Source organism: Arachis hypogaea, chromosome 2, assembly GCF_003086295.3.
Source record: "Arachis hypogaea cultivar Tifrunner chromosome 2, arahy.Tifrunner.gnm2.J5K5, whole genome shotgun sequence".
NCBI classification, from domain to species: Eukaryota; Viridiplantae; Streptophyta; class Magnoliopsida; order Fabales; family Fabaceae; genus Arachis; species Arachis hypogaea.
This window is the reverse complement of record NC_092037.1, coordinates 88,374,550-88,399,876: the sequence shown is the minus strand read 5'-3', so window position 1 is coordinate 88,399,876 and position 25,327 is coordinate 88,374,550. Positions and strand designations below refer to the sequence as shown.

Genomic DNA, 25,327 nt, shown 5'->3' with positions numbered 1-25,327 from the left:
AATAATACTAGTAATATTATTGCAGACAGCTAGCTAGAAACTGAATACAAATATTCATCACACACCTACATACCAATTAATCAACGGGTTATGAAGATTTATTATTTAATATTTATTTATTTATTATAAAGTGCATTAAATAAAATCAAAAGTAATAAATTTTGAAAATTTTTTATTAATATTTTTTTTTGTTATCAAATATTTTTTTATTCAAATTAGACATATTCTTAATTTTGGGTTGATAATGATGATTAGCTAGCCAATTGAATGCTCACAACTAAATTCTCGTTGTCTAATCATCATAAAGATAAAAGATTAGACACACATAAAAATTCAAATTAAAACTTTCGAGTTGTATAAATAATTAATTAATGGTAGCGAGAATGCTTAGCACACAAAATAGAGTATGGTTGAGAAATGGCTTTCATTGATTCTGGTGATTGTAGCAACTCATATAGAAGGTGCACATCATGATTTCTTTGAAAGCCAAGATTAAACCAACGTTGGGTAAGTAACAACTCTCTTAGCTTGTCACCTTCCTTAATTATTTCTAAGTAGTTTCTATCTCCCTTTTTATTAATTTATCTTCCAACAAATGTATGTCTTTCTAGATGTCTTTGGTGGGTATAACAGACCTACACACATGGAAGTAGTGACTTTTGCTAATAAGATATTGATCGATAATACCAACGTTGAAAAAAAACCATGGTGTGTGTAAGTGTTAGCTTTTGGTCCACTATGTTATGGATGATGCCACATCGTGCAGTTTATTAAATTGATTGATTGATGGCTAGGTGACTATATAGTTGGTTTTTTTTATAATCTTTACAAACTGGGATAGATTAAAGGTAAAGCATAAATCAATTCAATGAGTTTGATAATCAGCAGCAAATAGAGAAGGACGTTTTTCCTTTTTCCAATTTTTTTTTCTAATTTAAAATCCGTACTATTGTTTGTCACTTGCTTTCAACTGGTGATATAAAAAGAAAGGTGTTGACCACACCAAAACCAAAAGCGTATGATTAAAATGCGCTCGTAAGAAAAATTTTGATTTTTTTTCTAATATAAAATAAAAAAATAATTAATTTTTAAAATAAGATATTTTCATTCTTTTTTTAAAATACGATTTTTTTTTTAAATTAGAGCAAGTTCGTCGCACTCTCGATGAACTCTATAATAAGTTTGGCAGACTATATAAAGTTGGTACGACCATTTTCATTTGTCCCTTTTTTTTCCCAATCTCTCCTCTAAATTTACTTTGTTTCTCTTTTCTTTCTTTCGACGTCCGTGAAGTTCATTATCCATGACATTCTCAATTTTAAGTCAGTAGATAATATATTAATTAGAGTTACCCTTTTTAAGTTAGTTAGAGTTACTGTTTACATGTTAGGTTAAGTTACTAGTTAGAGGTTGCATGTTAGTTAGAGTTACAGATTTACTATTACATGTTAGTTAAATTTTTATGTTATTATTTTTAAGCACAGCTGCTATTTAATGTTTATAACATGTTAATTAGTATAAGTTGTTAGTCAATTCTTAGTTAGTTTAGTGAGAATAATTAATTTATGTTGTGAATTACAAGGTAACTAGTGTATATTCCCGTACACTGTACGGGATAATTAATAAAAATATATAATTTTTTTATTAAAAGAGATTAAACAAAAAATATATATAATAATTATTATTATGAATATTTACAAAGTTATAATTAAAATCAAAGTTTAATTATTTTGAATGTTAAAAATATTAAAAATAATTAGCATAAGTTGTTAGTCAATTCTTAGTTAGTTTAGTCAGAATAATTAATTTAAGTTGTGAATTATAAGGTAATTAGTGGAATAATTAATTAGGCTAAGTTAGATTAAAAGGAAACATGATTAGTAAAATTTAGCGTTCAATTAGTTATTAATTAGGGTTGTTTAGGGTGATAGTTGATGACGTTATATAATTGGGTTAAATTTAAATTAGTAAGTTTATAAATTGGTTAAGAACTAAGGTAGATAATTATAGATTTAAATATGTTTTTTAAGAATTTAGTTAATGTAAAAGGAACTGAGTTCAGTATATGTGATTTTATTTTACTAGAGTGTGATTAGATGGAGCAGCAGTTATTGAGCTATGAGCAGTGGCGGAATTTGAAACAAAATTTTAGGGGGTCAAATAGAAGATAATTGTCAAAATATTTTGATATGGACCCCATTTAAGATAAGCTCGTCTAACTTCATCTCTCTGATTTGGGTGATATTGCCAAATTTAAAGTCGTTTTTCATGGTCTCGTTCCAAAAAAGTAAAGTTAAACTCATCAGATGTAACTTTTTGAACTTTTGAAGGTTGTATCTCACTTTCTTTGTTATTCATTAAAGTAAAAGAACTATCTACAGGTGTTGATATTGTAAAAGTTATATGTTTTCCTTCTTAAATATTAGACTTCCTCTTAAAAAATGCATCAATTATTTAATTTTTCATTATTATTTTATATAAAAATTTGAATATATATCATGTAGAATATGTAAAGAAGAAGTTAGAAGGACAAATATTAAAATTTATAATATTTATTGAATTTTTTTATCAATTTATACAAATACAATAATATTAATACTTATTGAATATTCTATTATTTTTTATTATATAAAAAATTAAATTAAATAAATAATAAAATATAGAATAATATTAAATTAAATAAATAAAAAATATCTAATTTTTTATATTTAAACTTAAATGTAAAGAGAGTGTTACTTATTGAACTTATTGGATACTTTAAGTCATAGTAAAGTATTTAATCCAATTGAATTATTTTTTATCCTTTGAAAAAGTACTACTAATTTTTTTATAAAAAATTTGGAGGATCATGGCCCCCCTAGTCTGAACTAAGCTCCGCTACTTGCTACGAGGATATGATGTACAGATTGAATTAGGCTGAGTATATTGCTGGCAGGCTTGATCGAGTGGTATAATTTTTCAATGTTGTTTATTTTATTGTAATTAATAAACAGTGAACTTTTTTTTATGTGTTCACCATCCCTTTTTTTTATTTTTTGCTTCCGTTTGGTAGGCACCTCGGATCTTGCGCACCAGGCGGAATTTGATAACACGGCCATTGGAGTAGATTAGGTCATATCTCAGACGAGCCGGGTTTGAGTATGTGACCTATATGGTTGAGTTTGAGGACGACTGGCCACTTGCCTTTGTGTTGATAGAGAGGTGGAGGCCTGAGTCCCACACGTTTCATCTACTATGCGGGGAGATGACTATCACCCTGCACGATATGGCCTATCAGTTGGGACTTAGGATTGACGATGATCATGTGAGTGGATGCATATGTAGTTGGGAGTAGCACCATCAGGGACGACCATTAAGAAGTTATGTCAGCATCTTTTAGGTGTTGTTCCCGGCCTAGATGACAGAGAGTCACAGACCAAGTAGACTGTGAAGTTCACTTGGTTCCACAAAACGGTATGCAGAGAGTTGGAACAGAACGCCACAGAGGAGCACCTGTTGAGGTACACGAGAGGGTACATCATGCAGTTGATTGGGGGTATCCTATTTCCAGATGCATCTAACTCTCAGGTGCACATCACGTAGCTCCCCATATCGTGTCACGGAGCATGATCAGCACAATTTAAGTGGGTGCGTCAGCTTACTGCTTTCTTGGGCCTATCACCATATTCTACTACTACAGCCCGATGGCTTTGATACTCATATGTTTCCGCTGATCGAGAGGTATTATAAAAACTTGTAAAAATTCTTCATTAAATTATTAATTAGTTAATGAAATTGAGTGATAATGTGGAATTGTGGTTGGCATTGTAGGTGGGTTTAGTACCGGCCGGACAATGCTAGAGGCGAGGGCAGGTTTAGGCATAGGCGTACCCTGAACGGGATTGGGATGCTGAATGTAAGTGATAAATATTTAAGTATTACAAATTTGTTTTAATTAAATACCTATTGCATTTGAAATTTGAATGCCGTCATTAATTTGTGTTTTGTGAACAGGTTGAGTGGACACCGTATGCAGACCCACAGCTGATTGGTCTAGTTCCACCGGCGATAGTTGAAGTTGAAGCACATACGAAAGAAAGAACGACCACGCCTCTTTCGTCTCACCCTCAACAACGGCAAATGAAATAGCAAAATGTTTGCGTTGCCGTCTTGATCTATGCCATCGGTAAGGTTCCACCGTATTTACCATATAAGTGGGTGCTTTCAATGGAAATAAGTGCCTTGCAATTTTTGAAAGCCTTAACATAAGGTGGAAACATCCGAAAAACCCTATAAAACATGATTGTGTCGGCAGAACCAGGCCAAGGCTGTGTCACTAGTTGCACCCAAGTACCTAAAGACACATTTTTAGTTAGCTTATTGTTACATGGCTGAATTGTTTAATAGTGAATAACCATAATGAAATAAATCTTACCAGGCAAGTACATCCGCATAGCGAATAACCAACGAGAAAGTTCATTGTATGACTCATCCCAATCGCCATATATTCTAGCAATGACTTTCTGTTTTGCAAGCCAAACCTTTCTGCAGGACGCCTTATAACCAAAATGATTCTCTACACCTCCTTGTAGAACCCTGATGCTGATTGTTGGATCGGCTTTGACCATCGTGAAAATGTGTTGAGCAATCACCTTTGAATCCAACCTACGATGATCTTGCCCCATCGATGTCTGTATGCAAGTATGAGGACCAGTGTATCTCCTAACCTCCCACTTTTGTTGCTTTCGGCGATATGATATGAGTATGCTCTAATTACAACTGGGTCCGAACTGGATACACTATGCATTATACCTCAACTGGTCACTCCACTATTTTGTACTATGTAGCCCTCCTGATGTTGTACCACTTAACTGACAACATGACTTCTTCCTTGTTCATAAATTATTGTCCAACCTCGAACTCGTTGCTTGGATCCTCTTTGGGGCCTCCCTGGGTAAACGACCAATCCGAAATCATTGCATCGAGATTCAACCTGGTGAAATGATCCGGTTGGTCATATGGTCGAGAAATGGCAGGCTATGTCAGAGCAACTTGTGTGTCATCATAGTAGTTCATTTCTTCTTCCTCGTTAGCATCATCGAAAATTTTGGGTGATTCTTCATCAGCATCGTCTTCGTCATCAGATCCCTGATAGCAGAACCTCATGACTTTCAACATTGTCATCCATCAAGTCACCATTATGAACTTCAACATTAGACCCCTCTTGACTACCTTCAGGTGGCATATATAGATCCATCATCTTCCTTCTGGTAGTTTTTCTAATAGCTCCACTCAACGGACTATCATCGACAGTATCTGTAGATGATCCTCGGCTGCCCAACTCAACGAGGAACACGAATAATTTTAATAGATGAATATTTATCCATCGGTTGTGTGACGACATTATAAGCCATACGTCCTCGTCGTCACGTAAACGATACCTAATTCAGAACAACAGAAATATTTATCACAACCATGGTCTAATAAATATACTAGCAACAAAGACAAAACAATTGTAATATACCTTTTATAAAATAAACTGCCATCTACTTCAGTCGGATATCTGTAGTAAATTTTTTTCACCCTTTTTTTCCTCTTGCTGCCCGACGGAATGCAATATCAGATTTTTCAATGCTGTTAAACTGTTGACTTCTGGTGTCATATAGGTAATTATCGGTTGCCCCAATCTAAAAATGATAGAACATTCTTCATCATACACTATTTCACCATTGTAATGAATGGATAACAATGAATTTCTTGACATTGTACAGAAAAAATGTCAACAATGAGAACGAAAATGAACAATGAAATTGTAGTTCTTTGCCCCGCTCTCCAATAGGCATGCTTTTATTTTAGAAACCCAACATAGAGTTTGCCAGAAGTGCAGCGAACTTGTCCTAATTACAAAAAAAATCGTATTTTGAAAAATAAAGTTGAAATATCTTGTTTTAGAAATTAATTAATTTTTTATTTTATATTAAAAAAATCTAAAATTCATTTAGTAAATATCTATAGAGAAGATAATAAATATAAAGATTATTTTACGCATAAAAGTTCAAGTTAAAAGGGACATTCTTACTCCAACTAATTTATATTTAAGTTTTTTGGGTTATTAGTCCCGTTTTAATACAAAAAATATATAAAAATAATATAATTAAATAAGTAAAGAATGTTTAATGCTTCAAAATGAAATAAAAATTATTCCAGAAATTTTCACAAAAAATAAGGATAGGTGTGTGTTTAATTAGTAGTTAGATACAAAATTTACATATAGTTTTACATTTTATATTCACTGTCAGAGATTAAGTAGATGATATCTGCATCTAGAAGTCTAGTAACTTTTCTTTTCACCACATCAAGAATTGTCGGATTAAGTATTCTTTGTGGTTGTCTCACTGGCCGAGCTCCGTCTTCAAGGAAAATGTGATTCATACAAGTCTGTGGGTTAATCCCCACAATGTCTGCCAAACTCCAACCGATGGCTCTCCGATGTTCGTTCAAATCTCAAGGAGCTTCTTCTCCTCTTGTGTAGAGAGCTCGTTCACAATGATGACTGAAAACTTGTTGTTATCCTCAAAGAAAGCATATTTAAGATGAGGTGGCAAATGCTTCAACTCATCACTCAACTCATGTTGTGGTTCTTTGTCTTCATAATCATGAGAGGATGGTGAGGCATTCTCATCAATCTCCTCATGCTCTCCCACACCTTGAATCTTGTCAAGGCCCACTTTTCTTTGAGTATCTTTTGTACTTCCACTACCACTTCGTCGATAATATTACACTGAAAGATGGAGTGCTCCTTTGGTGGATGCGTTATCGCTTCATCCAAATTGAACTTAATGGTCTTGTCACCCACCTCGAATGAATAAATTCCAATGAAGGTATCCAATTTGAATTTTGAAGTCTTGATAAAGGGTCTACCAGGTAAAATGGACGAGGGATTTCCATTATCCATTGGAGACATAACAAGAATGTAGAAATCAACAGGAATACCAAATCGACACAAGCACATCTTCCGTTATCCTAACTACGGTAATAACACTCTTGTCGGCCAAAATAAACCTTGCGACCGACCTCTTCAATAATAGAGATAGCTTCAATCATGCAAACACGGAGAGAGGCATAATACTTATGCACGCACCCAAATCACACATACAGTCATAGAATGCAACACCACCAATCTAGCAAGAAACCAAACACGGTCCCAGATCACTACAGTTCTCTTGGATAGAATTCATTAAAGAAGATATAGAACTATCCAAAGAAAAAGTCTCAAGCTCACCTATTATTTCCTTGTCTATGCACAAGTCTTTCAGAAACTTAGTATACTTAGGGACTTGTTAAATGGCATCAAAAAGAGGGATTATTACCTCCACCTTTTTCAAGATTTACATCATGTTAGGATCAAACTTCAGAGCCTTCTTGGCCTTCTTGATCATAGTAGAAAAGGGAATGGGAATGGGTTCGTCCCTCACAATCTTCCTCTTGGGCTCTTTAGGCTTCAAATCTTTCTTTTCTTGCCTTGGCACTTCCTCCTCACTCGTGTCTTCTTCCTCAACAACTACTTTCTCTGTGTGAGCATCCTCCATGGTCTTAGGAGCAACTTCCTCTAATATGATACCAGACCTTAGGGTGACGACATTGAGGCCGTCCTTTGGGTTAGGAAGAGGTTGAAAGGAAAGAATATTGGAACTAGATGGTTGGGAGGTAATTATGTTGTTGTTAGAAAGGGTGTAAAGACATTTTAGATAAAGTATCAGCTATCAAAGCCATTTGGTCATAGAGGATTCTGTGATTTTCCTCTTATTTTTTCACTATAGACCGGAGTTCCTTTTATTCTTGAAAGAAGGGACGAAGAGAGCCTTTAGTAGGGGTTTGACTTAAAGAACAAGAGGGTTGGTTGGTGGGATCTTGTTGTCTTTAGTGAGGTGGTTGGTATTTTTGGTTGTGAGATTGGTTTTGGTGTTGGAATGGTGGATTGTGGTGGACTTGGTTGTTTTAGTAAGGATGGTTGTTGAAGGGCGATTGATGAGAAGATTGGTAGCCTTGTTGGTGTTGAGAGGGGAGGTTGGATGGCCCTTGCTTCCATTATTGATTATAGTTATTCTGCCATCTTGGATTGTAGTTATTCCCATGAGAATAAGAACCTTGGTTTTGAGGGTGGTAGGTGGAACGGTTGTTGTAAGGATTGGCCACCATAAGAGTGCAGTCTCCTTGAATTTGAGGGCATTAGTCGGTGTAGTGTGAGGTACAAGAGCACACACCACACGCTCTAGGAGGTTCTTTAATTTGCAAAATTTGAGGTGAATCTTGGATAGATTGCATGGATGGAGAAGATTGTTGGCTTTGATGGATTTGCTTGAGAAGATTAGTCATCTCTCCAAGTGTCTTAGTCAACGCCGAATCGGACTGAGATACTTCCGTCACATTCTTAGGATGATTGTTCCTCACTCTAGTATGTTGGGTGGCTTCCACAACATCATTGATCAACCTCTATACCTCATCCGCCATCTTGTATTTCACAAGAGATCTACCACTAGAAGCATCAAGAAGTCTCTTGTCTTGTGGACAAAGGCCTCCACAAAAATATCTAATAAGTAACAGGTCATCCATCCTATGATGAGGACAAGAGTCTAGTAGTTTCTTGAATCGAGTCCAATACTCATAAAGTGATTCTTGGTCCTTTTGCATAATACCAGAGATTTTCTTTCAAATGTAGTCAATCCTTTTCAGAGGAAAGAATGTATCTAAGAATTCCTTTCTCAGCAAGTCCTAATCAGTCACCACTGCATCAAATTGAGCATAAAATCATTCTTTTACTTGTCCCTCAAAAGAGAAGGGAAAAGCAAAGACCATGATGGCCGCTTCATCAGACCCATGCCTCTTGGCAATATAGCATGCCACTTGAAAGTTTCTCAGATGTCTTATGGGGTCTTGGCTCGACAACCCATGGTACTTAGGCAACAGATTAATCAGATTATTTTTCAGCTCAAAATTTGCATCTAAGTCAGGGTACTATGCCTGAAGCGGTTAAAGGACAATATCTGGTGCTTCTTGTTCATGCAAGGTAATCTTTCAAGGTTCAGCCATGTTGTTATCACCTACAATGTTCAAGGGTATGTTAGCGGTTCCAACAGAAAAATAAGATGTCCCTTCGTTGAATGAAGAGTCCAAATCATTATTGGATTGGACTAGTGTATCGGAATGTTCCTCAAAAGGGGCCGATGCACTAGCCGTATAATCCAACCGACGCTTAGCTTTGCGAATGTGAAGTAAGGTTCTTTCAATTTTAGAATCAAATGCGGCTAAGCTATGATCTGGTTGTGACCTAGTCATTCAACTTGAAAACCATAAGTTCATATATTATAAAACACAAAGCAAAAGCAAATATATTATGTACATTATCTACATATTTTCAACAACCAACAATAAAGCATACATTGTAACGATCTCTGGCAATGGTGCCAAAAACTTGACGAGCCTCTAATGACCAGTTTAGAATTTTCAACAAATCAAAACTCAAGCTCATCGCAAGTATAACTTCAAACCAGTACTAGTGCTATCAAAGTTAGTCTAGTTGTCACAAGTTCAACACAATTCAAAAAATAGCCGAGAGTATTACTCCCGAGTCGTCCTTCCTAAGATGTGCAATTATGTGAATCAAAGTTGGTTGGGGTAACCGGAGTTGATAAGCATAAACAAGAAATTAAACTACAAAGCTAAATATGCGAGAAACTTAAACTGCAATAAACTAAAGCAAGGATGATGGAATTATCAACTAAGCAATTATAGAGTTAACAAGGCATGACATGAATTAAAATCTATTCTAAAAATACTAATTAAAATAACTACAAATAATTAAAACAGAAAATGATCAAAGAAGTTTTTTGGGTTTAATATAAGTGTAAAAGGCTCTTGGCTAAGATATGGGAAAAATGGCTCATCATTCTTGTCTAACAATCATATAATGATAATTGTGAGGAATCAATCCCATTAAGTCTACCTTTATGCTTGAGGTGTAATACCATCACTATCAGAATGTCACACTTTCGGCTGCGCCACTTTGATAGTAAGAAGTATTACGACTACTTCATATACTTAATACTAAAATATGAGCCTTTGACTTGAAAACATATCGCTGATTTCTTTGAAAACTGAGAAAAAATAATTTATCTTGAAAACAAACAAGCATATACCATTATACATAACTTATTACTCAAGTAGCCTATACATATTATATACATAGTAACTCATACAACTCCTATCCCTCTTACAAAATTATAATATTAACGGCGAGGGAAGAATAATAATAACTAAACTAAAACATCCATATCGCATAAGCTAAACTCAACTACTCTTCATAAGCTTCTTCATCCGTTTCTTGAAAAGAGAAGTCTGTAGGGAGGTGAGAACCTAACCACATGGTCTTACCACAGATTTTTAGAATTTGTTATAAGAAGATATTTAGTAGGAAAATTGTTTTTCAAACTCGGTGATTAAGTATCCATAAATCCCAAAACTCCATTTTTCCTATAAAAGAAATGAAAAGTTTCTAACAGTTTGAATGACCAATCTGTTCCTAACATAGGTTCATTAAGTCTATGCTGAACTAACTTGATTTTTCATACTTTACTAATACTTCAATCAGAAACCAATCGCAGCCTTCAACTCAGCGACTCAAACAATTCAACAACCAAATCATCATCTCATCATCAATATCCAAACTCAAAGGTACCACAGCAGAAACAAACACAGGCAAAACATACAAGGAAAACAGAGGTATAGATAGCAGTTACAACAAATAGCTTAGATAGCAGTTAATAACAGTTAAGAAACTAGGCAAACCCAAACAAATTCAAACTCAAGCAACGCATACAAGTGCATATGATGAATGCCTATCATATGGCTGATGATATCATCTATCGGTTATATAGCCAACCCGACACGTACTGATAGCTAACCATGGACTGAAACACCCATGCAGAGTAAGTGGGTTTGAGCTACAACCCCCTTGCTACTACCCGCTTAACCCAGAGCCAGTGGAATAACCACTACTGCGGCTACTACCCAGGCGAGTGTTTAAAAAGCTCAACTTGGAGCATGTGGAATAATCCACTACTACTGCTACTACCCTGGCGTCACAAACACAAACTTGGAGCAAGTGGGACGAACCACAATCCTTGCTACTGCCTAGGATCTCAAACATACATTCATTCAGTTTAAGTCAATCATCATTATTATCAAATCTCAAACATAGACCTGGAGCAAGCGGAACGAACCACCATCCTTGCTACTACATAGGTATCTCAATCAAATACAAATCTCATTTTCACATTCATTCTCATTGTCATTCAATTATTCAAAAATCAGTCTTCATTCTCATACTCATTCTTATCATACCACTTATTACTTTTTTCAATAATTCAAATTCAAAATATAACTCATTCGTTTCTAAATAAATCAAACTCCAAAACGTAACCCTTTTCTTAACAACAACAAAAATCAACTTATAAAATCCTTAAAAATCTAAATCTTTTTAAATAACCATTTCAAATAAAATCTCCCATGTTCACATATTTTTTGAGTCTCTACCTATTTGATAGTTGATAATTTTTATTAACATTTAAATTTTACTTATTATATATATAATTTGTTACAAATTTTTTTGTATTCATGAGTTACAATGATTTCTTAAGTATTTTGTGAGTTGAATGATACTTAATTATTTATTTTATCAACCTAAATGAGTATTTATTTCTTATTTATTTCTTTTAAAATAAAATCTTAAAATTCTATCTTTTAAAACCAATTTATACTACATCAGACAAACTTTTATAATTTGTACCATCTTAAATAAAATATTTATATTAAAAAATTATTTGATTCAATATTGTTTAGATTAAAATTATTTTAAAAAAATGTCTGTTAAAATCCATTTCATTGATTTTTTTATTTTTTAGATGAATTAGACATTATTATATGCATTAATATGTTACTTAATTATTGTAAACTTAGATCTAATTAGGGGTGCCCGCAAATCGGATCGGATCGGATATGGTCGAAAATTTGATCCGATCTGCACAATTTTCATCGGATCGAATTGGATATGATATCCGCGCTTTTTGGTGCCAGATCGGATCGGATATCGGATCAGATATCAGATATATCCACATAATTAAACCATCTCTTTTTAATCATAATTTTATGTGAAAAATTCAATAAAAATATTTCTTTCACACTTTTAATAACATCATACGCATAATAACATTCATAAATTAAACTAATTTCTATATTTATTTATATGTATATATATATCAGTTGTTTAGTTAATAATTTTTTATTTTTAGAATATATTTATTTTTTTAAATAATTCTAAATACTTCTTTATATATATATATATATATATATATATATATATATATATATATATATTAAAGGTATGTAAAATATATTTAAATCGTATATATTAATTATTTTTTTATTATAATTGAGCCTACAATTATTCATTAATTTTTTTATTTTTTATTATTAATGTCAACGTATGCGTAATTTTTCTAAATTATAATAATTTCTTTATTTATCTATACATATATATTAATTTTGTTAAATAATTCTAAATATTTGTTTTTTTATATAAATATATATTAATTGTATATATAAAAATTTAAGTCACATATATTAATTATTTTTTTGTTATGATTATATATATATATATATATATATGATTATTTTTTATTCTACAATCGAGTAATAATTTTTTATTTTTTATATCTATGCATATTTCCTAATTCCTTTTTATATGCATGATTAACAATTTTTTTTAAATGGTGATATTTTAATTTTTTCTTTCACGTATTTTTATATATTAGCAAGAAAGTAAAACCCGTATTGTGACTCTTTTTCCTTTTTTATGCCTTAATCTTAATGAATCAATCTTGTGTCCACACAATATAATTAAACTTTTAATCATTCTAATTTATTGATGAATTACGTTTCTCTTAATAATTACATTACCAATCTGAAATACAAAAAAAGGTGATACATAGATCCAAAAAAGAAAAAAAATTAAAAAAAATTCATATTAAAAAGTTTAAAAATAACATATCCAAAAAGAATAGTCATAATATATAAATTGAGACAATAATTTAAATTTCTCTAAAACTAATTTAATCAATTACTAATATAAGAACTAAATTATTTAAATAATATTTAATCTATTCTAATCCTTAGATACATATATATTAGAATCATTCTCGTAACAACCAACCGAAATAACATCATAAGATCGAATACTTAGAATCTGTACAGATTCAGACTATCTTCTTGTTAAAGTTGTCAAATTAAATTGACTTTTATTCTCCTCAACGGTATTGCATTAATGCATTAGAAGGCCGGTAGTTTCTGAAAAAATTCACAATATGTTATAAAATTATTTTTAATACAAAAAGCTTAAGAGAAAAAAAATTTAAATGTAGTACCAGTCTTTGAATTGCATCTTCAAGGTTGGCACAAATTTTTCAAAACCAAACCTAAATTGAGGAAATTCAATCTCATTATATGCTCCACTACTTCAAATATTTTCGGACAAACGTAGAAAACGTGGAGGGGATGTGACTTGAACTTGACCTGCAAAACTCCTTAGAAACAATTGCCTAATCAAAAAAGAATAACAGATTAAAAAAAAATGCTTTGATTTTTAGATTTAGACTCATTAACCACAAAGAAACACTATATATAGCCTTTAGTAGTACAAAAATAATTATAAAAATTAATTATTGCAATATCAATTTACCACTATGAACGTTAGTATCATATTTATAGCAATTAGAATTATAAATTTATGTTTAATTTTTTATATAATTATAATTAAGATATTTTTAAATTAGTATAATTATGCATTATTTATTTAATGCTCATTGTAATATAATTCTAATAAAGATATTTTTTAAAATAAATTTAAAAGAGAGAATAGTGCTTTTATTTTGAAAAGAAAATAATTTCATGAGGAATTAATACCTTACTTTTATTAGTTGGGGAAAAATCTAATTCTAGTATATTAAGTAGATTATTTTATATAATTATAATCAATATATTTTCCTAAATTAGTATAATTATGCATTATTTATTAAATGCTAATTGTAATATAATTATAATAAAGATATTTTTCTAAAAATAATTTTAGAAGAGAGAATAGTACTTTCTAAAAATAATGATATTTTTCTAAATTAGTATAATCATGCATTATTCATTAAATGCTAATTGTAATATAATTATAATAAAGATATTTTTCTAAAAATAATTTAGAAGAGAGAATAGTACTTTCATTACATGAGAATAATAATTTCTAAAAATAAATATATTTTCCTAAATTAGTATAATTATACATTATTACTTAAATACTAATTATAGTATAATTATAATAAAGATATTTTTATAAAATAAACTTAGAAGAGAAAATAGTGTATTCATTTTAGCAGAAAAATGGATTAATGAGGAATCGACACCTCACTCTCATTAACCAGGGAAAAACCCAGTTTTAGTATATTAAGTATAAAGTATATATATAAGGGGTGGCAAGCGAGGAAGCTCGCCCCGCCCCGCCCCGCCTAGTGAGGCGGTCCCAGAATCCCAGCCCGCCGGGCCAATGCCGCCAAATATTTTTTTTTACTTTTAACTATTAAATAATATATATAAAGGCATAAAAAAAATTTCTTTTTTTTTTTGCTTTTAACTATTATAATTTTTAAAAGTATAAAAAACTTATAATTTTTATATTCACAAACATTAAAGTCTTTGTAATTATAAATATCTAATAAACATAATTATAAACCAAGTTTTCATTCAAAACATAATTATAAATATTGTTCTCAAAGCAAAATAAACATAATCCAAAACATAATTATAAATATTGTCTCTAAAACAAAATAAACATAATCCAAAACACTCAATTTTCATTTTCATTCTCTTGTAAATTGGGTTGGGAGAAGTTGAATTTTGGTAAAAAAAATTGTAAAAATACCCCTTTGCTAAAAAAATACTAAGCCCGGCGGGAAAGCCCGTCCCGTCCCCACCAAAGCCCGCGGTTTAAGTGGTGCAGGTTAAACGGGAAATGAATCCTCTCCATTTTTTTAAAAACTTGAGAGAATAAAGTGTGATCTCTCACATTTAATTTTACAAGTGGGACCAAAATTAAATAGGAAAGACAGAGCAATGAAGGGTGAGATTCTCCACTCGATACTATCCAGTTTTTTTTCCACCGGAGAGGATCCACTCCCGGTTAAACGGGCTTTTGCTATTGGGCGATCCCAATTTTCCAACCCAACCTGCCTTTTCGGCGAATTATGCGGGCCGGCCCAACGGATTTAGGCCCGTTTGCCACCCTAATATATATATATATATATATATATATATATATATATATATATATATATATATATATATGGCAAGGAAAGAAAACAGTAACTAAAGTAATGGATTGAGACCCAAGCACGCGTTTCAGTCCAATACAGACTCAAGTAGCACAGAACCCCGTTCAGTTTCCCAGCTGCAGGAGCCTCGTTTGAGCCAAGCTGCGATAGCGCACAGACGAGGCAGCACAGGTATCAAACAACCGTGAATCGCTGTATATCTCTATGGAACTTAAATCTGTTTCTTTTTTCTCACTTCTCTCCCTCTCTGTGTCTTGCACTTCATGGCCTTGCTTCTGTGCGTTTCGCATTTGGTGTAGAACTGTTTCCCCAAATTTGTTCCTTTTCGTCAAATTTTGCGTTGATGATGCCCTAGATTCTAATACCGTGCACTGTGAATGATGCTTTTCCTATATCACAAGGTCCTTCTATTTTCCAAAAGTTAAAAATAAAAGTTGTGTTAACCAAGTTGGTTTGGTGTAGTGGTTAGTCCTTCTATTTTCCAATTCCGCCTTGCGAATGCAGCAATCCATTGGCCAACGACAAACTCTTAACCCTTAATGGAGTTCAGTTCTGTGGTGGAGTAGTCCTTAGCCTGTCGGACTAGGATACTGTGTGAAAAACCAAAAAAAAAATAAAAGTTGTTATTTCTTTAATGTTAGATTAGGGAAAAATTGAGATTCTGGGGTTTTTATTTCCCCGTTAGGGTTTTGCCCCGCTGATCGGGTCCCTTTTTGAGTTGCTATTTATGTTTAGCTTCTAGTTCTTAATCATGTTGGGTGCTCAAATTTTATATCTTTTTTTGTTCATGATGTGTGGAAGTGTATGCAAAGGGGAACTAACAGTAAAGGGTGTGGGGGGAGTTTGCATTAGAGAAACGAGTCAAATAAAGTTTGATCTTTTGTGGTGCAAAATGATTTTGGGTGGCATATGCCATTCCAGTTTTGAGTTCAGTTGGTTTTTCTCTGTGAATTTTGTTTTGGTTATTTATTTGAGATTGTTGATTCACTTGAATCTTGAAGTGAGTGGTGTGTTTACATCCACAAATCTTTCTACTGCAGATTCAAGCATAGTTTATTGATTGAGTTTGTGCAATCATAAGTTGTGAAAATGATCCGAGGCTCTGTGCTTACAACTTATATGATTAATATATGATTCTTTGCTGTATTTTATTTGGTTCTTGCTTCATATGATGTGCCAAAACTTTGTTATCTGTCCGTTGGAAACTTAAAATGAACTCATCTCAATTTTCCCATTCTTAGCTTGGAAAAAGACAACTATGTTGGAGTTGATCAAAATCTTTGTACTAATGGGTTCATCGTCCATTCTATTGGACAGTTGTGGAGAAGAAGACATTTATTGTTATGACATCTTTTAGTGGTTTCTTTTGTTTAAAAATTTTTGTTATGGGCTTTATGGTGGATTGAAAGTGAAAGAAATGAAACTCTTAGGTTGATGTAGCTAAGTAGCGCATTCAGCTGTTAAAATGTTGTTTTATGCTGTATGCTAGTTTATGCAAAAAAAATGTAACTTTTACCTCTTTTTTTTTTTCTTTTTTTCCCCTCTCATTCTCATGGTGCAGGAGTTTTTGCTTTGTTTTGATAGCATCCTCTACTGTGTGAGCTACAAATTTGAGAATTAATTGTTTGAGAAGGGTCATTACTACTCAGTGATAATAATAAAATACAGTCAGTTGTTCTGCACTGATGGTAAGTGTTTCTTTACCTATATGTCTACTTCCGTGTTCATATTGGTTGTGTCATTTGCCAATGTATGTGAACAGATTTAGCATTGTTATTTGATTATGTTTTTGGTGTTTAATATTCTTATATTGTTGCATGATAAGTTTAATAAATCTAACTATTTCATGATATGCTCCTAAGTATTTTAATGAATAACAATTAAATAAATAAATGACAATACATTAATGAAAAATTTACAGCTAACATGTTGCTTAATAGATTCAGCCATAAGAGTAATATCATTTAGATAATACAAACTGCCTTCAATAGACATTTTTTTTTTACCAAATTCCTAAATTTCTACCAAAATTTTCTCTCTTCTCTTTTCCATGGTGAAAGCATTTTCTATTTTACTAAAGTAAAACCACTATCATCACTTATATAAGATGGTATTCAAGTGTGAAAATCGTGGTTGTAGTCCACAGTTTATTTGAAACCGATCCAAGCCAAAATCGTAGTTCATATTCATGATTTACCAAATACCTTCTCATAGATGGAGGATTCACACTCTGTTATTTATTTGTATATTTGTTCATAGTTTTTATCTATGATTTAAGGTCTGTTAATTGTTGTTATATTTGTCATTGAAAATTTTGTTTTGTTTTTAAAATTTTAATTTATTTTGATTCAAAATCTTAAAATAATGTATACTTAAATATCAACCAAAAAAAAAAAGACTTCACACCATATAAATCTTAATAATCACATAAAGATTAATATCATCATACCAAACACCTTCAAAAACAAAATAAAATAAATAAATAAAATTTAACATTCATCTTGTTATATCTTTTCTCAAGGTATGATGTTTTTATATCAATTATAAGTACTACAATAACTGCAACTATCGTCCTAAATTTTATTATCAATGGGCTCAAAAACTTTTGATCTTATACAATTACTCTAACATTATCAACTTAATAAATTTAAAATTTAGTTAATTATAATTCTTAATTCTCCCAAATAGTTAAATATTTTTATTTAAAATGTAATTTCTGTACCCTAAACACTTATGGAAATACCACTATTCAAAAACACACAGCCTTTACCATTTCCAAGCGTAAAATAAAAATAGGATGAATTATAATTTTATTAATAACAAAATTAAATGATTTAGATACAGAAAATATTAATGAATTGTATATATTCTCTAATAATTACAAAAAGTGAACCATTTTTATTTATATTTTTAAGTTAATAATTCATATACGTTAATATATAAAACGTTAGTGGAAAAACAATGTTCTTGATAAAGAAAAGTGATTTGGTTAAAATATTCATTTTACAAAGGGTCAGGAAAAAGATTTATAGTGACTGAACTTACGATCTATACATTAAATTATTTCAATTTAATCTCTTAAATTTTGTCAATTTTTTATTTTTAAATTAATATCACTAAATTATTAACAAAAAGAGTTTAATTTCATACACTGATAGTTTAAAAAGTTTTACACAGTCGTGCAATCGCATCTGTCTTTTGGATGAACATTCATGCGGGCAATGAAACTTGTATTTACTTTGATGAAGTGGTGTTACGTGATTGGATGCACGTGTAAAATTACTTTATACTGACAATGCATCAAAATTAAATTCTAACAAAAATATTAAACATCCAAAATCAGTAAATTAGTGATACAAACCCCAGAATACCCCTACCTGTATGTACAGCACCCCACTCTGTTCACTCCCTACTCCAAAATCCCTAGTCTTCTCCCGCAGACCCCGGTCAGTCTCTCACTCTGTCAAACACCACAACGGCTGCCCATTTCTTTGTCCAGCATCACTCCTATCTCTTCACTGCGGCTGCTGCTACGTCTTCTCTCTCCACCGTTGCCATTGCTATGTAATGTCTCTCCACCGAGGCTGCAACCTGTGACCTCGTCGCCGATCTACTCTCCTCTGCTGTTATGTGCCTCTCTCCGTCATTGTTGTGCTCTTTGCTCACCCAATCTCGATAATTTCCTCTGTACTCTCTCTCGCCGCCAATCAGATCTCTCCATCGGTCAGGTCTCTTCTAGTTGTGTGTGCTTCTTGATATCTTGTTTTCTGATTAATTGATTGTTGAATATTGATGAGTTTATCTGTTAAGAATATGGATTAGTTCAATTTTTAAATTTCTATTTTATTAGATTACTGCTGGTTTAACTTCTTTATAAGGTGAAAATCCAGTGTGTGAACAAGCTTGATTAAATTCAGCTGGAGCTCATTAATCTTTTTGATCAGTTCTGTCCAAATAGAGAGTTAATTTGCTTGTGTATGATTAAACCTTGTTACTTTGTGAAAGCAATGCATTAATTTACAGCCTTAATTTACTTCTGTTTTGCTTGCCATTTAGGTTCACTAATCCATCTTCATTAAACACAATGTAATAAGTGCCTCACTGCCTTGCATGTAATTGTTTGCAGTTCTTGATTTATCTCGGAGTTCCACTGACTCACTGATTCCAACCATCAAAACCCTATCTTGGATCCATACCCTACAACATGGCTTCCGGTAATCACCTCCTCCTACTTATTTTTCTAATCTGTTTTTTCAATTTTAATAAGCTTGGATTTTTATTTTTTATTTTAGTGCATTGAAAACCCTATCTGAACTAAGCAATGAAGCACTTTCTTGTAATTGTTGAATGTGTGCGTTTTTTCAGCGTGTCTATGACGATGCTATTTTTTTTACCAGTTTCTGCAAATGTCAAAATTCATGAAAAAATCGTGAAGCTGAGTAATGCCTATCAAATGTGGATTTTCACAATCATTGTTTTTGTACTGTAATAATACTGTTGCTTATATGATATAATTGTTTATTTGGAACTTCATCTGCATCCAGTGAATGCTTTTAATCCTGTTAAGTTAGTCCCAAGCTAGCTGACTTAAAAGAAAGAAAATTCCTTTTTGAATCTTTGTGGCATGGTTTGAAATTCCAACTGTAGAAGGAATGACAATTCAACAGGGTTGTTAAATACTTAATTTCGTGTTATTTGCACTATAAATTTTGCCACTTATGCTTCTTTGAAGTATTCATATTTTACAACATTGAATGTCCTATGCTTTTAACGTTGAAATATATATAATTATAATAGTTGATTAACTTTTTCTGATTTAGTTACACGCGCATTATGTTTTTATAATGTAGATGCTGATATGGAGGACTATGGATTTGAGTACTCTGATGAGGAGCAAGAGGAGCAAGATGTTGATATTGAGAATCAATATTACAATTCGAAAGGTATTTATCGCACCTATGCTTACGTTCACTTCTTTTCAATGTAATGAGTTTGGATAGGTTATTTTTATTTTTCGGTTACATACTAGTTTGCTCAAATTTAACTTGGTGTTCAAAAGTGTTTATGCACTTTCTTATGATCATTCATCAATTGCATCATTGTTGGAACTAGAAGTTTGATTCATTAGCTTGTTGTTTTAAATTCAATTATGCTATCTTTCATCCTTTTGGAAGATAGGTATATGTTCATTAACTTATACTCCTTCTGGTTCAAACTATCTTTCACGCCAGAAAACTTTTTTTTAATTTCTTAATCTTAATTATCTTTTTTTGTACAAGTTGATAGAAGTTAATCATGAATATTTTTTCTCAGTTTCTTATTCTATAAACCTCAGTAAGATGGGTAGATTGGATGAATGTACAAATACCTATAGGTAAAACCATTAAAAAATTTAAAAATATTGAGAGAAACTATAGGTGAAATCATTAAAGAAATAAAATCATGTAGATTTTTATTGATTGTTTGGTTTGCGTTTCAGACTTTGGTAGCATGGTAAGTTAGTGTAAAGATTATCTTTTTCTTTCTCTTGGGCACTAAATGCAATGAGGGAGATCATTAGTGGAATTATATATATATATATATATATATATATATATATATATATATATATATATATATAAGTTTTGAGTATTTTAGTGAAGGATAATATAATTACAGTACGTCTTGGAAATAGAAAGCTTGTGGAAGCCTTGATAAGAAAACTAAATTAGATGGAAGGTAGCTCGATAAGTGTAGGTATAGAAAACCTAGAAAATTGTAGATGAAGTCATTAAGAAAGGCTTATATTTAATTGGCTTCCCTGTAGATATGGTTTATGATACAATGTAATAATAGTGTGATTCGTGTAATCAACCTTAACTAGTAGGAGAAAAGCTTTGCTGTTGAGTTCTTAGTCATTGTGCAAATGCCTTTAAGGACAGATATTTTGAAAGGGAGGAATCTTCATTTACAACATCATGATCTAGGTTCTCATAATTTGTGGTTCTAAATTGATGATTCCATTTCCATCCTCCACACTAATTTCCTAAGATGCTGCTGTTTGTATGTAGGTTTGGTTGAAACTGATCCAGAAGGTGCACTTTCTGGTTTTGCTGAGGTAGTGCGCATGGAACAAGAAAAGGCTGAATGGTAAGAACGCTATTATCTGAGTGCTGCATAATAATAATAAACATATAGACACTGGACTTAAATGACAGTATACATTTGTAACTTCTGTTGCAATTTTGTATCATTAATAATTCAGTGATCTGATCCTGCTTGTGGTTTTTATTTTCTTTCTTTTCTTTAATGTTTTGTTTCTAGTTGGCCATTTAGTAAATACAGCTAATATATTTGTTGGCCGATTTTTCCCTTCTTTTTTGTATTCTTTGATGAATTGGATCATGCATCGTGATATTTGTGTTTATCTTTTAATTGTACTAAGAAACTATTATGTATTTCATGTGATATTTATTTTACATTTTACCAGGGGATTTAAAGCTCTAAAACAAACCGTCAAGCTCTACTATCGACTTGGGAGATATAAAGAGATGATGGAAGCCTACAGGGAGATGTTGACTTATATTAAGTCTGCAGTGACTCGGAACTACAGTGAAAAATGCATAAACAGCATTATGGACTATGTCTCAGGTTCAGCTAGCCAGAACTTTGGTCTTCTGCAAAAATTCTACCAGACAACTCTGAAAGCCCTTGAAGAAGCAAAGAATGAGGTTAATCCCTTAGACCTTATCTTGGTTGCGACTCATGTCATTGCATTTCCCATTAATGCAATCGTATGTTTAATTTTGTATTATTCAATTGGCAGAGATTGTGGTTTAAAACAAATCTGAAGCTTTGTAAGATTTTCTTTGATATTGGTGAATATGGACGAATGAGCAAGGTAAAGGTTTAATTTGCTGTCCAACATAATTTGAATGTATTTGTATGATTCTATTGGTATCTAGTGTTTTTCATAGTAAAAGTTTAAGGATTTGTTGAATCCTTTCAGATCTTGAAGGAACTTCACAAATCTTGCCAAAGAGAAGATGGCACAGATGACCATAAGAAAGGAACCCAACTGTTGGAGGTTTATGCAATAGAAATCCAGATGTACACAGAGACCAAGAACAACAAAAAACTCAAGGTCAGCATTTGTTTTAAAAAATTACTTGTGTACCTAACATCTAAGTATCTACCTCACCAATTTATTATTGCTTATTCTGGAATTTGCTTTCAATTATCCATCAGACTTCACTTACTGTTTATTAGTTTAGAATGAATTCTCAAATAATTAATATTTATGTACGTTTTATTCAATGGGAACTAACTGTATCTCTCTGGATGAAAGATGGAGTTGCTTAAACACATTGGCAATTTGGCATCTCAGTACCTTGCTTTTTTTGAATTTTTATAGTTATTTTTCGTTATTCTTCACAATTTCCTGTTTTCTTTTAATCAACTGTTTTTAGTAGTTTAGATCTTGTAATCTGTGGGGAAAAAAAATATTTGATGTATGGGCAGTGACCCGTGGCTGAATATTGATGCGTAAGCAAAGTGGGGGTGTCATCATGGTTGAACATGGATAACTGAGCTATCATAACCTAATGGACTATTTCTAGTAATAAATTTTGATAGGCTTAAATATCTTTCAATTGTTGTGAATGTTGTGAACTGTGGTTTTGGTACCTGTATAAAAAAAGTTTGTTCAATTTCATACACCATCTCAATACCTGGCTTGTAGTTAACCTGATGCTGTAGAGAATCTCTTGAATCTGGGAGCAGCCTCAGAATTATTTTATATTCATTGATTAGTCATTAGTTTTTAGGGAAGTTTGTTTAACAGTGTCTCCTGGTCTTAAATGCAGCAACTTTACCAGAAAGCACTTACTATTAAGTCAGCTATTCCCCATCCAAGAATAATGGGGATAATCCATGAATGTGGGGGTAAAATGCATATGGCAGAGCGCCAGTGGGCAGAAGCAGCTACTGACTTCTTTGAAGCTTTTAAGAATTATGATGAAGCTGGGAATCATAGGCGGATCCAATGCTTGAAGTATGCAGCATGGAATTCATTTTACTTTTAGTTATTAGTTTGAAACATTTGATTAATGATAGATTGCGGTGTTCATGAAATGAAATTCATCACGAGTCATCAATTTTAGGATAAGATTTGATACTTTTAAAATTCATAATCTTTCCCTTGGATACATTTCATCTCGACTGCTGAGTAAAGAATTTTAGCTTTGTTTTTAATATGTATTGTTATTGTTATTATATGCATCAGGTACCTTGTTCTTGCCAACATGTTGATGGAGTCTGAAGTGAATCCTTTTGATGGACAGGAGGCTAAGCCGTAAGTGATGCGTATTTTATTCCTGTCTGCTCCATCCATTTTTCATTCCTATCGTTCTTTGATCAAGTCCAGGGTGTTTTCCCATTCTTTTTTTAACATAAATTATGTATTGCAGATACAAGAATGACCCGGAAATTTTGGCAATGACAAATTTGATAGCAGCCTATCAACGGAATGAAATATTGGAATTTGAGAAAATACTGAAGGTACTTTTAGTTAGTCTCATTTCTCTTCACCTATTATTGGTTCTAAATGGATTCTGGGTATTTGATTTCCAGAGTAACAGAAGAACCATCATGGATGATCCATTTATCAGAAATTACATTGAGGATCTGCTAAAGAATATCAGAACACAAGTCTTGCTTAAGCTCATCAAACCATATACAAGGATAAGGATACCATTTATATCTAAGGTAATTTTACTCCTGGAATTCTTGTGTCAGCTTCATTTTTGGACTACCTCTTAGGGTAAATACCGAAATTTACATCGACAGCTTATTATTATTATTATTATTATTATTATTATTATTATTATTATTATTATTATTACCTCATAGTTGGTTAACTGGCTAAGTGAAGGGTTGTGCTGTTGCTTTTTTATTGCTTCCTTTAATGTAAGTAATACATATTTATTAACTTGAATTATGAGAGGTTAAGCTATGGCTTGCCCAACTTAATTGTAATTTCTTTTATGTGATAAAACCCACTAATTTACAGGAACTGAACGTTCCCGAACATGATGTTGAGCAGCTGCTTGTGTCACTGATTCTGGATAATAGAATTCAAGGACACATTGATCAAGTGAACAGGCTCTTGGAACGTTCTGATAGGTCTGTATATATATATATTTTAATTATTTCAAATTTTTTCAACTTTATTCTGTTTATAATCTTGCTATTTTATTGGTATTAATCGAATATACACGGTTCAGGTCGAAAGGAATGAAAAAGTACACTGCCATAGACAAATGGAACACACAGCTAAAATCTCTCTATCCAATAATCAGCACTAGAGGTTAGCCCTTGGTGTGTGGTGGAAAGGGATATCTGTATTGTTGCTTCAGCATGCAGTTTTGTCATGTGAATTAACTTAGCTTCTATGCAGAGTTAGTAAAGAGTTACTAAATAGTGGGAACCAAAGTGAAAATGCAACTTGTGATTCATGTTTTGCGTTATTTGGAAACAATTTTAAAGGTGCCAAAGGTTGTGTAGAAAGGTTTTGATGCTCCATGAGGACTGTTCCAATTTATTCGTCGTTTAGTAAAATATAATGCTACAACCGGCGTCGATATATAATTATATACAAAAATACTATTCGTACACCAAAATCAGCCATTAAAATTAACCACCAATATATTTGTGTATAAATATAAGTGTGATTTAATTTATTTTTAACGTGTATTTATATTCCAGCATGTATTTTATAGTGGTGGCTGACTTTGCTGACTATTTTGGTGTATACGTATCATAGTCCATATATATATATATATATATATATATATATATATATATATATATATATATATATAAATAAAATGTGGGTGGTTTTAGATTTGTTATAGCTTTCTTTTGGCAGTCTGCGAGAGACA

The 25,327-nt window shown here is 32.0% G+C and overlaps 2 protein-coding genes across 5 annotated transcripts; one reads left to right on the top strand and one right to left on the bottom strand.

Annotated features, from left to right (window-relative positions):
• Positions 1 to 4,154: 4,154 nt before the first annotated feature.
• On the bottom strand, positions 4,155 to 4,664 carry LOC112727531 (uncharacterized). Its single transcript, XM_025777318.1, has 2 exons — positions 4,415 to 4,664; positions 4,155 to 4,333 (listed from the first exon to the last, which is right to left on the bottom strand). The coding sequence occupies exons 1-2, from the start codon at positions 4,662 to 4,664 to the stop codon at positions 4,155 to 4,157; spliced, it is 429 nt and encodes a 142-aa protein (XP_025633103.1).
• A 10,750-nt stretch (positions 4,665 to 15,414) lies between these two features.
• LOC112749813 (COP9 signalosome complex subunit 2) lies at positions 15,415 to 24,966 on the top strand. Of its 4 annotated transcripts, XM_072219615.1 has the most exons (15): positions 15,432 to 15,578; positions 16,969 to 17,095; positions 18,848 to 19,135; positions 19,534 to 19,621; positions 20,258 to 20,350; positions 21,458 to 21,536; positions 21,877 to 22,117; positions 22,213 to 22,287; positions 22,396 to 22,530; positions 23,252 to 23,439; positions 23,671 to 23,739; positions 23,855 to 23,945; positions 24,018 to 24,152; positions 24,457 to 24,569; positions 24,671 to 24,966. In XM_072219615.1, exons 4-15 carry the CDS (start codon positions 19,612 to 19,614, stop codon positions 24,756 to 24,758), a joined length of 1,317 nt encoding a protein of 438 aa, XP_072075716.1. In that variant the 5' UTR covers positions 15,432 to 15,578; positions 16,969 to 17,095; positions 18,848 to 19,135; positions 19,534 to 19,611; the 3' UTR covers positions 24,759 to 24,966. The 4 variants fall into 4 exon arrangements, with proteins under 4 accessions (XP_029148443.1, XP_025654002.1, XP_072075716.1 ...); XM_025798217.3 differs by lacking the exon at positions 18,848 to 19,135 and having other exon boundaries at positions 15,420 to 15,578; XM_025798226.3 differs by lacking the exon at positions 18,848 to 19,135 and having other exon boundaries at positions 15,440 to 15,601.
• Positions 24,967 to 25,327: the final 361 nt, after the last annotated feature.